Source organism: Gigantopelta aegis, chromosome 9 (genome assembly GCF_016097555.1).
Source record: "Gigantopelta aegis isolate Gae_Host chromosome 9, Gae_host_genome, whole genome shotgun sequence".
Classification (NCBI taxonomy): Eukaryota; Metazoa; Mollusca; class Gastropoda; order Neomphalida; family Peltospiridae; genus Gigantopelta; species Gigantopelta aegis.
Window position 1 is genome coordinate 59,873,297 of NC_054707.1, and position 18,886 is coordinate 59,892,182.

Genomic DNA, 18,886 nt, shown 5'->3' on the forward strand with positions numbered 1-18,886 from the left:
CCAACATGGCATAAGGCTACTCTCCCATTAATGATTGTAACTCGATTCTTGCATAAAGACTGGTTTCAGTAATATATTATGTGTTGCTCTGGCACACACTTGTGTTTTCCGCGCAGACTCGTGTGTATAAATTATATACAGTTAAACTTCGATAACTCAATCTTGAAGGGGACAAGGAAATAGTTTGAGTTTCAGGGAGTTCGAGTTTTCGAAATTAATATATAAGAATTCAAATTTGAAACTGCATTGCAGCTGGTTGCAGCATTGCAGCTGGTTGATTTCGCTTAATATTGTGAGAAGCTTGTACTTCGCTGCCTGCCTCTGAATTCTGAAAACTATGCATTCCCAGTTGAAAGGCGAATTAATATATCCCCGTCACCACACCTCATGCCACCCCATCCCATCTCACCCCACCACAGCTGTTGGCATCTTCGACGCCTGTATTTTGCATATATTTGTCAAATTAAGTAAATTACAAAACAAAAAGATAGCCCAGATGAATTTGAAATATACTCTTCAAAAAAAGAAACGCAAAAGGGTACAAATGGGTTATAACTCCGATTTTATGTTTCCTACCGGTTCATGCTTTGTGAATATAAGGTCATTGCATGTCCCAAACACATTCCCACGGTTACATTCGATAAAACGCAGCTACGGTAAAATAAATGTTCAAAATGTGAATATTCGCAAAAACGCAGCCACGTGCAAACCATGTCACCACTGCACGTGCGTTGTCTGCACGTGCAACATGAACACCGACAGTATAAAAGTGCAGGGTGTTCGCTTGCCTGGCCTCTGTATCTGGCCAACAGTTGACAATCCAGGACATGCCACGTCTCAGTGAACTGCAGAGAAACAATGCCATTGGCCGACTAGACGCAGGCGAATCCAGAACGGCCGTTGCCAGGGCATTCCATGTGTCCCCAAGCACCATCTCCAGACTGTGGGACCGTTACCAGCAACATGGATCAACACGTGACCTCCCTAGATCCGGTCGACCACGGGTCACTACCCCCGGGCAGGACCGCTACATCCGGGTACGCCACCTTCGGGAACGATTGACTGCTGCCACCTCCACAGCCGCAGCAATACCAGGTTTGTGCAGGATATCCGACCAGACCGTACGGAACCGCCTACGTGAGGTAGGAATTCGTGCCAGACGTCCAGTTCGAGGTGTCATCTTAACACCACAACACCGTCGACTCCGACTGCAGTGGTGCCAGATTCATCGACAATGGCCTCAACTGCGATGGGGACAGGTGTGGTTCAGTGACGAGTCCCGATTTCTGCTCCGACGTCATGATGGAAGATGTCGCGTGTATAGGCGTCGTGGTGAACGTTATGCGGCAAACTGCGTGCAGGAAGTGGACAGATTCGGCGGGGGTAGTGTCATGGTGTGGGCAGCCATCTTACACACTGGCAGAACTGACCTGGTCCACGTGCAGGGCAACCTGAATGCACAGGGCTACATTGACCAGATCCTCCGGCCACACATCGTTCCAGTTATGGCCAACGCCAACGCAGTGTTCCAACATGACAACGCCAGGCCTCACACAGCACGTCTCACAACGGCTTTCCTACAGAACAACAACATTAATGTCCTTCCTTGGCCATCGATATCCCCGGATTTGAACCCAATTGAGCATCTATGGGACGAGTTGGACCGACGCCTCCGACAGCGACAACCACAGCCCCAGACCCTGCCCGAGCTGGCAGCAGCCTTGCAGGCCGAGTGGGCCACCATCCCCCGGGACGTCATCCGGGACGTCATCCGGTTGCTTCAATGGGCAGGCGGTGCCAGGCAGTTGTCAACACACGCGGAGGCCACACCCGGTATTGACTCCAGATGACCTTGACCTTGGTGGTGTGTCCTATCACTTACTCACAATGGACTAGAGTGAATTGTGAACAATCCTGCAACATTTGGTAATTATCAGACTCACCATTCAATAATTAAATCAATTCTCCAAATGTTACGACAATGTGGTTTTGCGTTTCTTCTTTTGAAGAGTATATATGCTTGTGCATATAGGCTACATGTATTTATTGACAGAAAAAAAAAACAAGAAAAGAAGGCATTTACATACATATATAAATAACAGAAAGTAAATGATATAATAAAAGTTGACACATTATGCAGATGGCAAAACATGGCAAAAAGTAACTAACAAATAAAACACTGAATGCCGAATAACACAAAATTATGTATGCTTCGCACCTCTACTTTCTTTCTTCAATCTGGCCACCCCATTTCTGGACACTAAACGAGATTGCTTGGATGACAAGAAAGCAGAATGTTTTAAAACCGATCTGGGTATCCCCCATTACCCGAGTCCTTCCCCAGATTTCTCAATCTGTGATGTATCAATTGTTAACATAACTTGATAAACCTTAACTGATGCATGAATAGAAAACCTAAAGTTTGACATGATTCACACTTTTGTGAGCAAAAACCAAACAGGGATAATAATTATTACAAATGCTCTTTGAAGTTAACCAGACTGTGTCTGTAATCATGTATTATGTCGCGAGGCTCTCCACCAGTACGACCACCGACAACCAAACACAGGATCATTTCGTTCCGCTTAGTCGGCAATTTATTATTCTGTAATTGTCACCTTAATCCTCAACAGCCAAGACCACCCGAGACAGGCACGCTTCATCTGATTGATCTGACAATTCATTCATCTTTGAAGTACTATCGGCAACAACAGTTTGAGCAATCCACACGCGTCAAGATTTAGAGGTGCATAATCATTAAAAAATTTAATACGGGACAAAAAAATTATGTCGAGAGATCAAGTTTATCAAGTGTTCGAAGTTTACTTTTTCGTAGGTCGTTATTACTAGTTTGTATAGCAATTCGGCCAGGACCATCGCTTCAGGTCAAGAGATCAAAATTTTTGAGAGATCAAAGGTGGAGTTATCAAAGTTTGACTGTATATTGGTTCAGTCTTTCTTGATATTGTGCACATGTTGGACAAATGTTGCTCTGGCATACACTAAAGTAGTGTCGGAAATAGAATAAAACAGATTTTTGTCGATTATATTTTTCATATTAAACGGACAAGTACATATTTTATAAATATCTATTTAATGACACTCTACCTAGATTAGCATTTACTTGTTTGGGCTCTCACTGATGTATAAGGTGGTGTTTACTCTTGAAATTAAAAGAAATATGTCTGTAAACAGGTGATTTGTGTACTTTACTGGAACAGACTATAACACATTTTGATCGACATTTACCCTTAAACAAACTTTTAATTTAAAACTACAAGTTAACTCATTATTTTGAATTGCAGCATAAATTATTAATTATGTGAAATTAATTTATTAGAAATTTACACAATCTTGCAGCCACTTAAAGGTGTTATATCATAGTTATATGTGAGCATCTATTTGTGATAAAGATTCTCCAATAAAAATGTATTTTCTACTAGTAGATAAAATTATATTGTTAAAATCATTTATGGGCATATAGTTGAAGGTGTAGTCTTTAAATATTAAAGCAAAAATTAATTTAAAAAAATATTTGCAATAGCTGTGATTAGGCAACTTGGAGATAGCACCTTTAATACATATACATAGCACCTTTAATACCTGTATAATAGATCACACACTCAGAATGGTTCTTGACAGTTTTGCTCAAAAGTTACTTAGAAATGTCTACAAATATTTTGTTTGGGAGAGGGATAGGGGTAAACCTTCAACAGAGACAGTCCCTCGCATATTGCAACAGGTAAAAGAAATTAACACGTCGATCAAAATATGTTATAGTCTGTTCCGATAAAGTGCACAAATCACCTGTTTACCGACATCAATCTTTTAATTTCAAGAGTAAACACCAACTTGTACATCAATGAGAACCCAAACAAGTAAATGCTAAATTAGGTAGAGTATCATTAAATAGATATTTACAAAATATTTACTTGTCAGTTTAATATGAAAGACATAATGGACGAAAATCAGTTTTGTTCTATTTGCGACACTACTTTAGTGTTTTCCCCATAGTCTTTCGTGTAACATACATACTGGTTCAGTTTTTCTTGATGATGTGCACATGCTGAACAAAATGTTTTCCCCAAACTCAAAAAAGGCAGACACCCAACAGCTTGTCTGGGTTTTTTTGTGTTGGATTGTTGTTAAACATTAATTCATTCAAAACAAGGCAGAGTAATGGATTCTGATGACTAGGTTTTGATGTGTTTAAAAACACCTCAGCATATTTTGAACTACGGCTACTTGTCTAACATATGGTTCTTTCAACGGAAGCATAAGAGAGGAAACTTACTGCTTTCCCATACCAAGAGATCTTTCTGTACTATGAAATATGTTGCAGGGCACTGGTTAGAAGACGAGAACAAAAAAGCCCTGTCCACCTGATGCAAGTGCTCTATCACACCATCCTGGGTGATATAATACGAGGTTAGAATTGTCAGTCAGAATATTCCAGACTCAAGGGATATACTGATGGGGAAGAAACAAGGGTTTACATGACATTTAATTTAGATCAGATTTAATTTATTACTAGTATAGTAATGTCTGTATAAAATACAGATATACAAATGTAGTGTGGGATTGAATGTCACTAATATGGGATTGAATGTCACTACAATGGGGTTGAATGTCACTATTACTGACTGAATGTCACTATTACTGGACTGAATGTCACTAATATGGGGTTGAATGTCACTAGTATTTGGGTGAATGTCACTAATATATGGTTGAATGTCACTAATATGGGTTTAAATGTCACTAATATTGTCACTAGTATGGGGTTGAATGTCACCAATATAGGGCTGAATGTCACCAATATGGGGCTGAATGTCTCTAATATGGGATTTAATGTCACCAATATGGGGCTGAATGTCACTAATATGGGATTTAATATCACCAATATGGGGTTGAATGTCACAAATATGGGGTTGAATATCACCAATATGGGGCTGATTGTCACCAATATGGGGCTGAATGTCACTAATATGGGGCTAAATGTCACTAATATTGGGTTAAATGTCACTAATATGGGATTGAATGTCACTAATATGGGTTGAATGTCACAAATATGGGTTTGAATATTACCAATATGGGGCTGGTTGTCACTAATATGGGGTTGAATGTCACTAATATGGGGCTAAATGTCACTAATATTGGGTTAAATGTCACTAATATGGGATTGAATGTCACTAATATGGGTTGAATGTCACAAATATGGGTTTGAATATTACCAATATGGGGCTGATTGTCACTAATATGGGGTTGAATGTCACTAATATGGAGTGAATGTCACTAATATGGGGTTGAATGTCACTAATATGGGGTTGAATGTCATTAGTATGGGGATGAATGTCACTAGTATGGGGATGAATGTCACTATTACTGACTAAATGTCACTAATATGTTGTTGAATGTCACCAATATGGGGCTGGTTGTCACCAATATGGGGCTGAATGTCACTAATATGGGGCTAAATGTCACTAATATTGGGTTGAATGTCACTAATATGGGATTGAATGTCACTAATATGGGGTTGAATGTCACAAATATGGGGTTGAATATTACCAATATGGGGCCGATTGTCACTAATATGGGGTTGAATGTTACTAATATGGGGTGAATGTCACTAATACGGGGTTGAATGTCACTAATATGGGGTTGAATGTCACTAGTATGGGGCTGAATGTCACTAGTATGGGGCTGAATGTCACTATTACTGACTAAATGTCACTAATATGGGATTGAATGTCACCAATATGCAGCTGAATGTCATTATTACTGACTGAATGTCACTAATATGGGGCTTAATGTCACTAATATGGGGCTGAATGTCACTAATATGGGATTGAATGTCGCTAATATGGGATTGAATGTCACTAATACGTGGCTGAATGTCACTAGTATGAGACTGAATGTCACTAGTATGGGACTGAATGTCGCCAATATGGGACTGAATGTCACCAGTAGTTAATATTTTCTGTCACTACGTGTGTGTTCCCTTATTACTTTCCATCAGAATATTTACTGTGTCTTGATGGGTGGGTGAGTTAGAGATAGGCTGGTTTGAGGGTCATGGGGTCAAAACATCACTGATTAATACCTGTTTGCACATTAAGGGCTCAATGGGTAGGTGTAAGGCCACTACACCCTTTTCTCTCTTACTAACCACTAACTAACAACTAACCCACTGTCCTGGACAGACAGCCCAGACAGCTGAGGTGTGTGCCCAGGAAAGTGTGCTTGAACCTTAATTGGATATAAGCACAAAAATATGTTAAAATTAATTAATTAATACCTGAATGCACATTTGGAGTCTGAGGTTCTGGTTGTTATGGTAACATGAGCCACATGGCTGATACTGGCTAGTGCTTCTCCCCGAAAGCCATAGGTTGCTATAGTTTGGAGATCTTCAAACTTCTGTAGTTTGCTGGTTGTGAATCTCTCACACACTATCTCCATGTCTTCTTTCTGTAGGTCACAAATCAAAGGAAAATTTGTTTTAGTAACAGCTCAGCAATTTAAAACTGTATGTCAGCAAATTAAAACTGTAGCTCAGTAATTTAAAACTGTAGCTCAGCAAATTAAAACTGTAGCTCAGCAATTTAAAACTGTAGCTCAGCAAATTAAAACTGCGGCTCAGTAAATTAAAACTGTAGCTCAGCAATTTAAAACTGTAGCTCAGCAATTTAAAACTGTAGCTCAGCAAATTAAAACTGCGGCTCAGTAAATTAAAACTGTAGCTCAGCAATTTAAAACTGTAGCTCAGCAAATTAAAACTGCGGCTCAGTAAATTAAAACTGTAGCTCAGCAATTTAAAACTGTAGCTCAGCAATTTAAAACTGTAGCTCAGCAAATTAAAACTGCGGCTCAGTAAATTAAAACTGCGGCTCAGTAAATTAAAACTGTAGCTCAGCAATTTAAAACTATAGCTCAGTAAATTAAAACTGTAGCTCAGCAAATCAAAACTGTATCTTGGTCAATTAAAACTGTAGCTCAGTAAATTAAAACTGTAGGTCAGCAATTTAAAACTGTAGCTCAGCAAATTAAAATTGTAGCTCAGCAATTTAAAACTGCAGCTCTGTAAATTAAATCTGTATCTCAGTAAATTAAAACTGTAACTGGGCAAATTAAAACTGTAGGTCAGCAATTTAAAACTAGCTCAGCAATTTAAAACTGTAGCTCAGCAAATTAAAATTGTAGCTCAGCAATTTAAAACTGTAGCTCAGCAAATTAAAACTGTAGCTCAGCAAATTAAAATTGTAGCTCAGCAGTTTAAAACTGTAGCTCAGTAAATTAAAACTGTAGCTCAGCAAATTAAAACTCGATCTCGGTAAATTAAAACTGTAGCTCAGTAAATTAACACTGTAGCTCAGTAAATTAAAACTGTAGCTCAGCAATTTAAAAATGCTGCTATTTGGCAATAATACTGTATGAAAAAAATACTGTCTTTAAATGACCTAAAATTAACTGATATTGCAGTACTGCTAATAGGAAATGATCCTAGTCATCTGGCAATGTAAAATAGTTTAATGTTTTAATTGACTTAGTATTTACAGTAGCAGCAAATGCATTTTGTGAATGAATGAATGAATGAATGAATGAATTTAACGACACCCTAGCACAAAAATACATCAGACATTGTGCATCAGACAATGGTAAATATATGAATGAAATATAAAAAGTCCAACGTTAAATTAAAACCCAGTATAAGTAGCTGTGCAAAGTGTAATTATCACAGGTAAGTATATTAAAATTCTGAATGTATGCAAGACAGAAAAGAGATCTAGCATTCGACTAGTGACTATAATTATAACTATTTAGAGGTGTTTAAATGTAACAGTTATAGAGAAATAATGGGGGGGGGGGGGGTGTCAAATAATGTACTAGTTAGCAGTTTAATACTGGGTCCTCGTACATTAATGATTTTTATTAAACATGCAGCAAAACTCACCTTAATACCTGTACCATTGTCTTGAATCTGTAACAGCTTAAGACCTCCTTGTTTTACCGTTACTTGAATGTTTGTAGCTTTGGCATCCAAGCTGTAAAACGAAAATGCATGAAAGACATTTCACAACTGTTTTGCTTTACTACTATAAAATCATATTTCTAGTTACAGATTAAACAGGGGCGGCGTGCCACTTTTGTGTGTGTGTATGTGTGTGTGTGTTATATTTGTGAAAATATCCTTACAAGTAATCTGAAAGGCGAGTCTGGCACGAGCCGTACCACTATTTTTTTTACACTGTCCCTGTTTAAGTATGACTAAAGGATCAGCATGGACATTATGTAGGACAGAAAAAAAGAAAGAAATGTTTTATTTAACAACGCACTCAACACATTTTATTTACGGTTATATGGCGTCAGACATACAGTTAAGCACCACACAGATTTTGAGAGGAAACCCGCTGTCGCCACTACATAGGCTACTCTTCCGATTAGCAGCAAGGATCTTTTATTTGCACTTCCCACAGGCAGGATAGCACAAACCATTGCCTTTGTTGAACCAGTTATGGAACACTGGTCGGTGCAAGTGGTTTACACCTACCCATTGAGCCTTGCGGAGCACTCACTCAGGGTTTGGAGTCAGTATCTGGATTAAAAATCCCATGCCTCGACTGGGATCCAAACCCAGTACCTACCAGCCTGTAGACCGATGGCCTGCCACGACGCCACCGAGGCCGGTTTATGTAGGACAGGTGCAGACCTCAACAGAATTGAAAATCTGCGTAAATCGTTTATGTTTTATGCAGAGACAAATTTAGGTTTGGGATCGATCCATTCCAGTCAATACACCACAACTGGTATATCAAAGGCCATGGTATGTGTAATCCTGTCTGTGGGATGGTGCATAAAAAAGATCCCTTGCTACTAATGGAAAAATGTAGTAGGTTTCCTCTCTATGTCAGAATTACCAAATGTTTGATGAATACATCAATGTGCTCTAGTGGTGCTGTTAAACAAAAACAAACAAATTCAGGTAACCTGTCATGATCAGGTAAATGCTGTCCTAAATTTAATATGCAAACACAAAAAATTAAAATGACAAATAAAATCAGAAAATGGAGAAAACTTAGGAGTGTTTTCTTTTTCATAGATGCATCACCTGTTCTCAAACTACCCCTGCGTGTGCTGTAACCTCACTGTGGTGCAGGGGTGTAACATTCTCTTTGAGAATGGCCAATACAGCACAAATCCCTTTGTTTTCTTCGGGATACAATTAAAATTTTGAATAAAAGTCAGTATCTATCTGTGATGTTTGTATTTTTGCACAGTTCTTTACACTGTGTTTTTATTTAAATCTTGAATTTTTATATTGATGTTGATCATCACTTTATTTGTTTGCATACAATAGTTTGACACCCAATAGCCGATGTATTTTCGTGCTGGGGTGTCGTTAAACATTCATTCATTCATTCATTCATTGTTCTCAAACTAGAGCATATTCCCCTAAGGATAGAAGTCTGGTTCGAACATCCAAACAGCATGGCCAAAGATTCTTCTACTGTGGACCCCTTCCTGTCCTGGTCACTTGACTGTAACGTCCTTCTTTTCCCTGAGCGGATTGCACGGAGAACTGGAAGCGGGGAAGCCGGGTGGGTATAACCCTTGAGGACAGGTGATGTATCTATAAAAGAGAAAACATTCCAAGTTTTCTCCATTTCTTTTCAACATCACCTGTCCTCAAAACTAGTGCAGCATTCGACAGATGGTGGTGGGTTCCGTACTCCGAAGATGTACACGTCTTTTCTCCATGGACTGGTAGGAATCTGAAACAGTGGGGAAAAAAGGCCAGCCTTGCTTAGCCCATCCCCCATGGGATGCCGGGAACAAACTAAACCCGTGCTGTTGGTATAAACAGTGGTGATGGTGACATCCGTCAGTGGTATGGAGGAATGAACCCGCGTAGTATGTATGGACTCGCAATTTCGTCCTCCAACAAATGGGTTCTGACAGGGTGGATAAGCGTAGCCACCAAGGATGCAGATATTAGGTAACCTCCCATGCCATTCTTGAATTAGTAACAAAAACAACAATACTATGGGTGCATCCATCAGAAACTTGAACTAAACAGTGATTTGCTAGCTCAATTAGGTGGAAATAGTTTGTCAATATGCAGTGCAGTAGAATGACTAGTTTTATCCTGACAAATGTCCTGTCACCAACCAGTGCGTAAACTTCGGAATGGTTCAAAAACAAATTGTCAAAGTCAAGTCCTCACCTGTTGGACATCTTGGGGTGCAGTCCGGAATGCGACAGACATCTTCATTGGATATATCACGTAAGTAGTAGTTAGCGAAGATCAAGTCAGTGACCCAATAACACCCTGTTAAAATGCTGTTAAGACATGTATTGCAGTGCAGCAGCATGGTGGCAGCCAGTGGACATAACTCATATGGGTTAGACATCAACGGTAAAGGTAAACCCACTGCTTGGTAAGAGCACAGGATAGTGGACCAAATCCAGGTAGACGCTGTGTTTTTGGTGAAGTCTTTCAAGTGGCTCTGGTTACATGAGAAGAACAGGTGCTTTCAATGCTTGCGAAAAGACTTAGTTCTCTTGATGTAATGCTTGAGGGCTCGAACAAGTCCTCGACATTGTGGGGACCCACAATGGAAGAGAGTGCTTGAACAGCGTAGGTGCGAGGCGCTTGATCACCATCACCGCTTCATCATGTTCACCGTTGAATGGACTGAAGAAGACTTGGGAGTCGACATAACTGTAAACGGCCTCGCAGTGTCATGTCTTACACCGCATCAAAGAGACCCAACAGGCTCTGCCAAGCCATAGGTTCTGCAGGACTGTGGAGACAGCAGATTGAATCTTGGTCCATCTGTCGGCAGGAACCTGAAGTAGTCCAAGATCGGTATGCAGCAGGACTCCAGTGAATTGGAGATTCTGTGTTGGTTACAACTGAGACTTTTCTAGGTTGACAAGCCAGCCGAGGCAATCCAAGAACTAAGTATATAGTTGACATGTACTGCTAACTTCATCTTGCTCTGGCAGTCATCCAAGTAGGGGTAAAAGGATATACCCTGACAATGGAGGAACCATGACATCGTGGCTGTTATTCCGGTGAACGGCCAAGGAAGGAAGGAAGGAAATGTTTTATTTAATGACGCACTCAACACATTTTATTTACGGTTATATAGCGTCAGATATATGGTTAAGGACCACACAGATATTGAGAGAGGAAACCCGCTGTTGCCACTTCATGGACTACTCTTTTCGATTAGCAGCAAGGGATCTTTTATATGCACCATCCCACAGACAGGGTAGTACATACCACAGCCTTTGTTACACCAGTCGTTGTGCACTGGCTAGAACAAGAAACAGCCCAATGGGCCCACCAAGGAGGATCGATCCCAGACTGATAGCGCATCGAGCAAACGTTTTACCACTAGGCTACGTCCTGCCCAACAACCAAGGAGCGACCAATATACCAAAAGGCAGGACTATCCACTCATAGTGCACTCCCTGCAGCATGAACCTGAGGTATTTGTAATAGGCTGGATGGATGGGCACATGGAGGTAGGCATCCTTGATGTCCAACGAGGCTAGCCGGTCGTTCGGCTGGACGACGGTCCTCACATCCTGGACAGTGAACATCTTGAACTTCGGAGAAGACTCTAGATGATGATGCCAGGTTGTGAATCATCTGGAGGTCTCCGGAATCTTTCTTTGGTTCAAGAAAGATGTCTGAGTAAAACTCCGGATGTACTGCAATGGTATCTTCCTGACCGCTCCTTTCTCTATCAGTTTGTCGACTGTCTCTTGCAGAACCTGCACATGTGACATGGAATGACAGTCTTCCCTTGGTGTAGTCAAGGGTGGTAGTGAAGACAATTGCAGCCGGTAACAGCGTTGTTTAAATTTCAACGACAAACACGTTGTCCCCAGTACCTCCAATACCTCTGTAGTCAACCAGAAGTGTAAGTTGAAAATCATTGTTCAACAGGATGGTTGAAACAGTCGAAGGAGTCCAGGGTTGGCCAGCTGGCATCAACGATGTACAGGCTTTCCTTGAGGTCGACTTCTGGTTCCGGCAGGTGTTCGAGGGGTAGGCTTTCTACGAAACGGCTGTCGCTTACAAGGTGTATGTTTCCACTTCTTGGCCCGAGTTGACCGAGAAAAAGGATTCTTCCTTTTGGATGCTTCCAGGGTGGAAATAAGCTCAAGAGCCTTGATGATGGCAGTGGACTGCTGCACCTTCTCATTATCATTAATGACCTCCGTGATCTTGTCTGCAAACAGTTTCGACGAAGACCAATGTTACGACAACAACGTCTTCTTATGCCCCTCATCCAGGGAAGAATATTTCAGGCATGGCTGGCGCCGCTGCTGAGTCAACATAGTAGACATGGAGGTGATCATCGATGTCATAAATGCAGTTATTTTGGCTGATTGCTGTAGCAAAGAATAACCTTTCCAATCTTTCACCTGAGAGGCTAACGCCACCAAGAAGACATCTAGTATGTACAGTAGCCATCTCTGTGTGGTGTCCATGGCCGTCTCTGTACGCTTCAGAATCTCAACAGTAGCTGGGTGTTTGCCGAGCCTGTCTAAATCTGCGTCGAGTTCAGGTGCCCGATCTTTAAACGGCATATTAAATACTGGGTACAAATGGAGGGAAAGCCAATGGCAACGTCATCTCTTTGAAGTTGGCGTCCAACTCTGAACCCACGTTAGCAATCATGGTACCAGTGGCTTATGATCGAATCACGACATCCTCTGGAGCTGTGTCAGTAGCTATCATCGGCACAGGACCCTTCTGTGCTGCAAACATCTCTTGGGGCATGCTGGGCAGAAGAATCTGAAGTACTTAGGCTACCGAGTCCATAACTGAAGGCTGTGGAGGGGCTAAAGCCAGAAACGTCTCAACCTTCTTGGCCCACTTACATAGAGGTAACAGCAAACTCTGTAGGACCCAAAGGTAAGCATAGACGACACCTGGATTCTATGTCACACAGCAGCCGTCAACTGGGACACATGACATGCAGGTCCCCTCCAGCCATAAACTTGTTGCAAGATTTCACCACTCTCGATGAACTTGTGTCTGACATATTCAATTATAGCTGTAATGAAAAAGCAAACACATGAGTCTGTACATTTCCTGTAAACAAATGGCGACCTGAGCTCTTGACCGGCACACATGGGAATCAAAACTTTTCACACAAAACTTTAAATAAAGTGATTGCAACCCAAATAATTGTACGACAATAAAGTAACAACATTGTAGAATGCGTTACAGACATTAAAGCCTCAAATAAACCAAGAAAAAAGGATAGATGGCTCAGATTAAGACGAAGTGAAAAATAAGAATGTCCGAACCATAAGAGCGAAGGAAAAAGAAGGAAGTTACAGTCACATGACCGGAACAGGAAGGAGTGTGCAGTAGAAGAATCTTAGGCCATCCCAATGGCTGTTGGGATGTTCGAACCAGACTACTATCCTTAGGGGAATATGCACTAGTCTGAGGAAAAGCGATGTTGAAAAAAAATTAACAGAGCGAGACAAAATCTTTTCTTACCTATTTTCTATAAGCTCCTTCAGTGCATTTGCTGGCCTCTGAATTACCTCCCCTGCTGCAATTCTGTTCACTACAACTTCATCAAGTTTCTTGATTGTTGAAGGCTGTGGTTTTGATGAAGCCATACTAAAAGGTCGAGTTAATAAATAATAAATAAAAATGGAATAGATAATATTCATGTAGAAAAAAAACACTCTACAGTCAAAAGAAATTATGTAATTTTAAATCTGAAACCATGAGTTATTATATAATGTTTTCTGCACAATAGACTATGGAAATTAATGTCACATAAACAAAAATGCATCCTATGGCTTACATTGCTGGTATTTTGGGTTACTTTTAATCATGTTATTATACAAACCATGTTGGTTTGAATCTGTCTACAATACCAATATTAAACTGGTGTATCACTCCAAAACTTTCATTATAAAATTGCTATTGGAAATGTTCTGTATGTAGACTGCTAATGCATCTTATTGTTTGAAAAAAAGAAATTGTCATTTAATTAAAATAGTACCATTTGCAAAACAAAAATGGATCTGAAGTGAAATTAAGTTACAATATTTTATTAATTTATAGTACCGGGGTATATGAATATATGATGTCAAACAATGGTGCCAAAATGCTGTCATCAATGATTATGAACTACATATCTCACAGCAAAATAAAATTATCTGACCCAAACTTTGATTGTGAGGAACCATTTAAGATATTGCCATATAAATTTACACTTTTTTAATAGAATGTCCAGTTAATTATTGTCTGCTCGGACTGACTTTGTTTCCAACAGGTCATTCATGTATTATTTGCTCTTTTATGATATACAATTGTTTGCTCTTAGTGACAGGAGATTGAGGAAGCGTAATATTAAGAATGATGTCAGTTTTGTGTGAGTGTAATCCAAAAAAAATAAAAAATTAGGAATGAATGCTAATTTTTTTTTTTAAATCACCTTTCCCTTTTTTTAATTCTTATTTATTTTGAAAAACCTCCAAAACAACTCATATATATATATTCATGTTATCTTCTGAGGGCTCTTGCTGTCACCACTTCATGGGCTACTCTTTTGGATTAGCAGCAAGGGATCTTTTACATATGCCATCCCACAGATAGGATAGTACATACCACAGCCTTTGTTACACCAGCTGTGGAGCACTGGCTGGAACGAGATATAGCCCAATGGGGCCACTGACGGGGATCGATCCGGCATGAGAAAATACATCCATTTACATGTTAACGATATTTACTTTCATTTGATTATGAGATCAGGTAAAATACTGCTTTCTAACATAGTCTGAATTCAGGGTTCATGCACTATTTTCAATTAAGTTAATTTTTCAGGACTTTTTCACTTTTCCAGAAGTCTTAAAGACATTACCTGGAAATGAATGTTTGTTTAACGACACACCAGGAAATTGGTTATTCAGCGGTTGGTATATGTCTCAAAAATAAAGTTTTTGTCATACATTGTGACGGTCTACAGAAAATACATCACTAAAGTTGTAAAAATACATAAACAAAATATATTTCAGGGTGCATTTTCTTTTTTAACTCTGTATGTGTGCGAGTATGCATGCATGTGTGTGTCTGCATCCCAATGCTTGATCTTGAAGTAAAACACTGGTGTTTTGGGGGATTTATTGTGTACCCTATGATTCATAAAAATGTAGTGCACGGGGCACATTAAGGCGATACTTTTCTTAACATGCACGGCAAGTTACTTCCCTCTATGTAGCAAATTTAAAATGGCGTGGACATTTTTAATGTTGTTGTTGGAAGATTTATTTTGTTAATACTGATGCAAGTACTTCAATTGGGATTTAGTGAGTACGGTATCGTCAACATCCCTAACTGTGTTATGCTTCCAACTCCGTTCAGTTTGTTTTCTCATGCACGGTTCGCGCAATCAACATCCGATTTGTTGTCGTCTGCTTATCGTTCATTTCTGAGGTATTTCTTGACAGTTCTAAATACAAAACTTTACAAACCCCTAAAACCATTAATTTTACTAAGTCGTGTTTATTTATTAAAATTACCAATATCAGGTCCACATGACTCGTAGAAATTGACTTAAAATGGAGGAAGATGAATTAACATTTGGTATGTGTCAAATGACTTCAAACGAGCTAGATCAATTCATTTAATTTTTACGATTTTAAAGGCATATATATTGTCAAAGACCACTGACCTACATGTATTTAATGGTCTAAAAAATAATTACCTGAACAAAAATAATTTGATTTGTCGCTAAATGTACTTTATTCAACCATCTTCATAACCACCATACTCCATTTATTAATGACATTTTGTAAAAATAATTGAATTATTGCAATGGTCCATAATTCAAAAACTAAAATTGCCGAGAGGGATGACATGGATTTCGCTCCATCATGGTTCAGTTAAGGTGATGCAATAGCTAGATTTGGTTTCCACCAATTAATGTAATTTTTATTTATTATCCGTTTTTAGAGAAATAAGTTCCTTAAATCCGTGACAGTATGCCTTTAAACCCCGCTGTTAGAATTTGTTTTCAATTATTATATTCGATCTGCAAAAGGTATGCTACATTTTTGGGTCTCTACTGTAGTGAATAGTATTCATAATCCATTTATTACAATTGTAAATAATTGAATCAATTCATAAAAAAAAGGAGAGATATTTTACAAACTCTTCACTGGTATGAATGTAATGCCTATCCGTATTGACATCATGTGTTAGCGATGGGTGTTGGTAAAACGCGGACCGGACCAGAATGCTTAATAAATTAAATTTTTCCTTTTAAAAAATATTAAACAAAGTGTTCATCAACTGCATAGTTAAGAACCTTTTTTATTTCATGTAGTAGCCTTAAAATGGAAAAAGATTAATCGCACACGTGCAGTACCATACTTTTTGCAAGCGTATGCGCCTGAACACAGTTACAAAAGTTGCACTCTTTCCTGTTTACTGGAGGGTGCGTCATGTTTGTTTAGTAGAATGGCTTTGTTTTTACAGTTTTATGTCCACATTGTTGATTTTTTACATTAACTGATTGCAATCTATTTTGTTTCACATATTGTAGCTAAAAAATGTAAAATAATATTTCCGTAAATGTTGTATGTGTTTTTGTCGTTAGGTGAATGCAGTTTGGGACGTTGATGGTACTATTGGTAGGTTATACATTTTTGGTTTGTGTATCCATTTGTTGCACTATTTCAGTTGAGAAACAGTTGAAACATGGTTCCACAAGGTTTTAATAACAGCTATATATATATACTACAGGGTATGTAACAAGATCCGGATGTAGAAACCCCCCCCACCACACTTTCTACATCCCTTCGAACTAATAACAGGGCTAGCTCCGAGTTAGTTCACCAAGGTAAACATCTATGGTCCGTTTTTTAACATTTTGACATTTATTGGACTGGAGACGTTTATCTTGATGAACTAGCTCTGAGTGAGCAACAATTTCGCCAAATTACCTATAAAACTTTAAAAATAGCAGAAACTGAGTTATTTTCTAACAAAATATCAATCATTACACGTAATCTTTTCGCCAAATTAAAATATGTTTTTAAAATCGAATTTGGCGAGTGGCAGAGCTAGTCCTGAATAAAAATGCTGAAAACGGGATACACAAGACTTCAGACAAGAATATTTAACTTTTGCGTTCATTCATCATTGGGTTCAAACTTCATAAAAATTAAAATTTTACAACGCATATGACAGCTACCTTGTGATATATAATAATGTTTCTCTTCCTACAGAGTACCAATTGCTGCTAACATAAAAAAAAAAAAAATATCTCTATATATTTATAATATTGTTAAATCAGACTCATAATTTTAATCAACAAATTTCTCTTTCCCGCAATGCGAAACATTTGTGTCTTCAACATTGAAGAAATCGGGGATAAGCTCCCTTTGTTGTTTTAAGGTTGCACACCACTACAAACGCTTGACTAAACTCAAGTATGATATAAATGATGAAAACTAAACTACAACAAAAAATAAACAAGTGGGAGAGGGGGAGAAATAAGTAAGATTAATGTATAATTTAAATACTAAAATTGCTCGGTAAAATATATCAGAATTAAAAGTGCATTCTCTACAAAAATGTGTTTTGTAAATAATGTCAGTTTGGTTTGACGTAAGAAGAAAAATAAAAATGTTTCGAAAATAACACACAAAAACGCTGACATTTGTAATAGTCTCTGGAAAAGGTGGCAACAAAGTATTTAACAACACTCATATTTGAGCATGTAATGATTGAGTAGCCTAAATCTTGATATTACTTTCAACCTGTCCTCTGGCAAAATTAGTATAATGTCCAGCTTGATGAACGTAATAGGTAAAGTTTCCAACCTCCACTGAGGTGATTGACACCACTGGCTCTCTGTGCAAGTCCAGCGCTAATAACACAGCGCCCTAACAATTGAGTACTAGTAATAGGTGGGGACATTCCCGCTAGCTAGTCAGTAGTGAGCACTTTATACATATCAGTGAAAATTCTACATACATACCCCGTCAAGTATAGCGGAGTCTCATGTTTTACAGACTTTGAAAAAGCGGAAGTATTAAACAAATATTTCATATCAGTTTCGTCGATAGACGACGACAATAAAATCCTGCATTATTTTGAGAAAGGGTACATGGATAAATTAGAGTTATAAATAAAACCCTTCAAGAAGTTGTTGATACAATTAAATCTTTAGTTCCAAATAAAGCATGTGGTTTCCCGTCCCGATAAAATAAATCACAAATTATTAAAACAGGTGTCAATTCTGTTGTATACCCACTGTAGCTATTATTTAATAAATCACATCTTTTATCAATATATCTTACTAAATAAAAAATTGCTCATGTATAACCATTATTTTAAAAAGGTGACAAGAGCTGGACTCCTACAAATTATAACCCAATTTCATTAGTTAGTTGTCGGGAAAATATTTGAAAGAATTGTATTTAAGCGCCTTTTTATAAAAAAATTTATATCCAACATCTGTTTTATAAATTTCAGTGTGCTTACCATCCGAATCATAGCTCCTTATATCAATTAATAGAGCTGTACACCGAAATATGTGAATCTCTTGATAAATAAGGAGTATTTTTGTACTGTTTCTGTGACATGTCCAAAGCATTCAATATCGTATGGTACAAAGGCCTGCTTTATAAACTAGAACGTTACGGTACTACCGGACATCTACTTGAATGGAAGAAAAATTAAATATCAAACAGAACACAAGAGTTTATATTACTGGTTCTTTATCCAACTATGACACATTAACGGCCGGAATATCCCAAGACTCAGTACTCGGCCCAAGTTCTCTTTTTAGTATACGTCAATGATATTGACCAAATGACATAAAGATTATCG

General features: G+C 38.5%; 1 protein-coding gene across 1 annotated transcript in view; it reads right to left on the minus strand.

Moving 5' to 3' along the window:
• The window catches only part of LOC121382358 (DNA mismatch repair protein Mlh1-like), a 273,672-nt gene extending 256,291 nt beyond the window's left edge, over positions 1-17,381 (minus strand). Inside the window, exons 1-4 of the mRNA XM_041511944.1 lie at positions 17,244-17,381; positions 13,532-13,657; positions 7,952-8,042; positions 6,296-6,468 (exon numbers count right to left, since the gene is read on the minus strand). Of these exons, the coding sequence (XP_041367878.1) occupies positions 6,296-6,468; positions 7,952-8,042; positions 13,532-13,656 (389 nt within the window). The 5' untranslated portion in view covers position 13,657; positions 17,244-17,381. The remainder of the gene's footprint in view (positions 1-6,295; positions 6,469-7,951; positions 8,043-13,531; positions 13,658-17,243) is intronic.
• Positions 17,382-18,886: the final 1,505 nt, after the last annotated feature.